Source organism: Brachycentrus maculatus, unplaced genomic scaffold, assembly GCF_059751285.1.
Source record: "Brachycentrus maculatus isolate JH-2025_06_01 unplaced genomic scaffold, ASM5975128v1 h1tg000372l, whole genome shotgun sequence".
In the NCBI taxonomy this organism is placed as follows: Eukaryota; Metazoa; Arthropoda; class Insecta; order Trichoptera; family Brachycentridae; genus Brachycentrus; species Brachycentrus maculatus.
In genome coordinates, this window is record NW_028281121.1 from 320,001 (window position 1) to 325,278 (window position 5,278).

Genomic DNA, 5,278 nt, shown 5'->3' on the forward strand with positions numbered 1-5,278 from the left:
ATAGTACCTCTCGGAGGTCTCCTGGCTGATTACGTCCGAAAAACTGGAATGTTGTCTACTACCAACGTCAGGAAGATCTTCAACTGTGGAGGTTTTGGACTGGAAGCTCTGTTTTTCATAGTCGTCGCTTACTCCAAAACCGCGGTAAGTTTTTAAATCGAATATTTAATCGATTATCAGAAATAGATAAAGAGAACTTAAAGTATCTTTCATACACGTATTTGGTATTTTAAAAAATAGTTTCGTATGAAAATTCTCCTTGCTTATTATTATATACGAGGATTTATAGCATATTTAGTTTTAATGTCTTCAAAATGATAGAGAATGTGTATAGTTAATAATAAATGAACAAGGTTGATCCCTAAGAACAATACAATATATACAATGAATTCAGTATCTTAAGCAAGATGGATTAAAGATTGGATTCAATATCTTATATCAATCATTTGTCACAAAGTTTATTTATTTGTCTTATTCGCCTTGTCATATTTTCTAAATAAGATACCAATAAATATGATAGATATTTATGTACTGTTGCCTCATAAATTTTTATCAACTTTATTCCTTCTTTCACTCAATCTGTTTCCAATTTAAATATTTTTTCTAAGTCAAAAATTGGTTATTTCCACACTAAATGAGGGATATCTTGTGATGACGTCTCAGCACATTCACAAATAGAGTTTTGTCTCATTTTTATTAGTATTAATGCATTATTATTGGTGCTAAAAAATAGGTTCTTATTTGTCAATGAAATATCATTTCATAGATTGTTTTTCTATAGGAAGACACTATATTGGTGGCAACTATTGTTTGTATATTTTAGGTCAGGTCAACTACAGCTCTGTCATTTGGTGTGGCGGCTAGTGGTTTCGCCATATCCGGGTACAACGTCAACCACTTGGACATCGCCCCACGTTATGCCAGTATCCTTATGGGCATGTCCAACGGTATCGGAACCATTGCTGGACTCATCTGTCCCATTGTCATCGATAATCTCACCGTTGAACCGGTGAGTGTAGAACCTCTAGTTTTGTTCCCTGGTGTAAAAGTGTACATATTGCATGCTTAATAGTAAACTGACCTACCTTAAAAAATTAAAATTATAGTTGCTTATGTACAGAAACATGTATTTTGAAAATATATTATTATACATCGTTTTATCTCTCCAATGTATCTCTATATATTGATATATCAGTAAAATAAAATTGACCAGTTTCCTATTAAGCTTGCAACCGTCAGTTTCCTACAATCACCCTGGAATAATGTTTAACGTGTTTAACTACCATTTTGAAGGTCCCAGGTTGCATAGGGCACTGAAAAAATCACTTATATTTACCCCCCCATTGGGAATCGAACCCGGGACCTACAGTACGGTAGCCGAGCTTTCTGGCCGGACAATATTTTATGTAAACGAGGCTAATGTATATGAATTATTGAAAGTTTATTAATATAAATAAAAATATATATTTTTTTAAATGCATTAATTCTAGAAATAATAATATCTCAAACTAAATTGATTGAACATATTAATATCTTAAGAAAAGACTCGAAAATGTTAAAATTGTGTCCTTCGTGAAAAATATTGTGGTGAGCGCATTTTGTGCATTTTTTATAAATTAAATTAAAATATGAATAAAGTCATATTTTTATGCAGATTTTTGATATGCGGTTATGAATGAAAGGTCATATATAAATTCCTCAGTTTCTGTGCGCTAGAAACCCCTGACTGCTGTTCCCGATTATCAAATAACTTTCGCTTGGCGCCTCCGAACAATGCCCCAGACACGTTCTACTGTACTTCCCGTATCGTGGGCGCTCAAATAACATACTCTTTAAAAACTTGAATTCGAAACATTATTTATCTTTAATATCAAAACAGAAAGAAAGCTTTTAATTTGAAATTATAATGGGCGTTTGTATGTAATTTTAAATTTTTTTTTAATGGTTATTACAAAAAAACGTCAATTAATCAACTAATTCATAAGTTTAATTACGTGTATAAAAAGTATTTTTGCAATTTTTTCACGGGATACAAATATTAAGAATATATAATTTAAAACATTATTTTTTTAATCCTTTCAAAGTATTTTACAAACTATGAGTATGGTTAATAAACTCAAAATAAATTGAAAATATTTTCTCAAGTTCTTTCAATAAGCACCACGTTAAAAAAACTTTCCGCTTTAAATTAAAAAAAATTGTGCTTTTGTGGTAGTGAAATTACTAATTTAAAGAAGTACACGTGTGTCAGAATCATTATAAATTTTAATTAAATCCAATGATAAAGTTATATATACATTTTTTATGATAACGAAAATAGTATTCTTAGTACCGTAGTTTAATTGCATGAAGTACATATATTCATTTATCTTTATTTACGATTAAATTTGCAAAATTTATCACGAAAATAATCTCGCAAATTTAAATAACGTAAGCTTGTTAAATAAATATGAATTTGATAAGATATTAATGCGACTAAAAGCAATTCATATAATGAATGAAATGGTTATTAGGTGGAGTTTTCGAGGTACTCACGCAAACGAATTTAATAGTCATGTATTAAAAAGTCAGATTTCTGTACAAATTTTTCAATATTCATAAATTAAATATAAAAAACATTTTTCAAGTGAATTTTGAAGACAGTTTAGAATCTCTGTTTTCCACGGTTTGTATATTACATTCATACCGCATTATGATCACGTACAACGGGACCACGCATCGCTGGGTTTTCGCATTGGAAAACTCGGCGCTTTATATACCAGGGTAGGGGAGCGTGTCGGGAGATTGATGGCTGGAAATGAGGCGACCATTCATATCATATCGCTACACAGTCTCTCCACGGGCCGTGAATAACTTAATGCTTTTATTCCAATCCGGTGATAGATGAAAATTACTTTTGTTAACAATTTATTGCGCGAATTTACGAGTATATCAACTACACGATGTTCGGAAAATATGGACAATTTATTTATGCGTGATAGAGCTGATCATTTTTCCTTCTTGTATTTATTTGATGATCAAGATAACACTGCTTCTATTCGATGCAGTGCCCTATGCAACATTGGATGGGAATAAGGGTTGAAAAATAAAAATCAATATTCAAATAAAAAAAATTGACATCTCAACAAAGAAGAATATGGAGTTTTGGGTATTTACAGAGCTTACGACGTGTCATAGGTTGGTTAATTGATCACTTTGCGCACGTGAAACATTCATTTGTTCTACTCATGATTGACGACCACGCTAATGAATTGTAAACGCTCAAAATGTCGTAAATTCAAATAATAATCGAAGGTTCAATGAATCTGTTTGAATTATCCTTTCAATATACGATTACGATTTTATATATTTTTAGACTCCTAAAGTTAATATATTTTAAATCTAATTGGTGTTTGTAAGAAAATTTTAGCGGCTTATGTTCCTTAAATATAAATCAAGTTAGAGAGGAGTGTTGATCCATCATACAAAGTCAATTTTTTTCACATTTATTGTAGACGGCCGAGAGCTGGAAGACAGTGTTCATAATGGCAGCCACCGTCCACTTCATCGGGATCACCTTCTACGGCCTCTTTGCATCTGGAGAACTCCAGCCCTGGGCTGAACCTACCTTGGAGCAGCAGATGTCCTGGGAGAATGGACCCAAACCTGTCATGAAGGAGGACAACATGAGGGAAACTAATTTGGTAAATAACATTGTAATTGAACACTCTCCTTATCATTTATTATTCACTTTGTGTAATACTACTTAAATACACTATTTCATGACAACTGGATTCGAAATAACTGTTCGATCATCCCCAGTTGTTGAAGCATGAAGAAGTGTTTTTAAGTGGTTTTACACAAAGTGAACGATGAATGATAAGGAGACTTTAATTAAAATGTAAATTTGTTTTAAAATCACTACAAATATTTTATTATAACTTAATAATAATGTCTACCGGTTTCGATGCTAACTCATTTTTTATCAAGATAAAGAGTCGGTTAGCCTCGAAACCGGTATCAAAATCAAGTTATAATAAAATGTTTTTAGTGATTTTAAAACAACGTTGCATTTTAATTATAAAATGTAAAATCAGAAAGTTAGTGCTTCAAATATAAATGATAAAGAGGCTGTTACATTAGCATACCACAAAGATAACATTGCTTTGAAAATATATTTAAAAAAGTATTGTATTTCTAATCACTCACCAAATCTCTCTTTATGTGTACCGGATAGCAACATCAAAAATTTAAAAGAAGTAGTAATAATTTTTCATTTAACTATTTGAAAATACTTCACATTTATATAAAATGAAGGTTTTGTTAAAAAAAATGAGATATCTCTCAATAAATGAAAATTTGGTAAGCGGTAGTTTTTTGGCCTTAAACAGTTATATAAATAAGTAGGAGATATTGATTTTACACATAATGCAGACATACAAAAAATGGGTGAAAGTCGTGTAAGGATGTGATTTAAATGTTTTTATTTCGTTAACTGATGATAAAAAGGAGGATATTGGGAGGGAAGATAGATATCTAAGGAAAGATTAATACTTAAGGTTATCAAAAAAGATCATTTTTATAGACTTATGTTTCAAGTGCGTGAAAACGCTTAATCAAAGAGTAATCACTTGTTTGCTTTGCAGGATGCCAGCCCAGGTACGCAGATGGTAACGCAACCTCCACCAAGTTACGGAGCAGTTCAGCACGTTCCAGGGAATCCATTTGCTTCAGGCTTCGTAGAAGAGGCTTCTGTGCAACCGCAAGCACAAGATACTTACATGCATGGAACTGTAGATGACAGGACTTATTAAAACAAATACTGAAATGATATCTTCAAAATCTAGAATTTAATAAAACGTTTCAAAACAATTTCTAAGTATGTACATGCACGAATATTTTACGCACAAAAATTGAACAAAAATTATTATATTTTATTATTATATTTATTATAGTAAATTATTGCACTTTTTGAGTAATATATAACGTAATTTATTGATTATTTTAAAAATAAAATAAATTCTAGATTTTGAACAATAAATTAATATGACAATTGGATCTTGTTTATGGGTGTTTGAATTATTTTTAAATCGGAGATTCCATTAAGAAAGGAGTTATATACGTATACTTACTGATTCATTTTGAACAGAATATATGATAAAAATTTCAAATTGATTTCCTTATGCATATTTTGGTCTTACACCTCATAGCCAACAATTTTTTTTATGGTAACAGCAAATGATCGAAATGTATCTTTATAAAATAATGTTAGTATTTGTTGAAAATACTTCGTACATAT

General features: G+C 30.8%; 1 protein-coding gene across 1 annotated transcript in view; it reads left to right on the top strand.

Annotated features, from left to right (window-relative positions):
- The window catches only part of VGlut (Vesicular glutamate transporter), a 75,184-nt gene extending 70,281 nt beyond the window's left edge, over positions 1-4,903 (top strand). Inside the window, exons 8-11 of the mRNA XM_088270110.1 lie at positions 1-144; positions 824-1,009; positions 3,495-3,683; positions 4,626-4,903. The exon at positions 1-144 is cut by the window's left edge and continues 42 nt beyond it. Of these exons, the coding sequence (XP_088126236.1) occupies positions 1-144; positions 824-1,009; positions 3,495-3,683; positions 4,626-4,793 (687 nt within the window). The 3' untranslated portion in view covers positions 4,794-4,903. The remainder of the gene's footprint in view (positions 145-823; positions 1,010-3,494; positions 3,684-4,625) is intronic.
- The last annotated feature ends 375 nt before the right edge of the window (positions 4,904-5,278 follow it).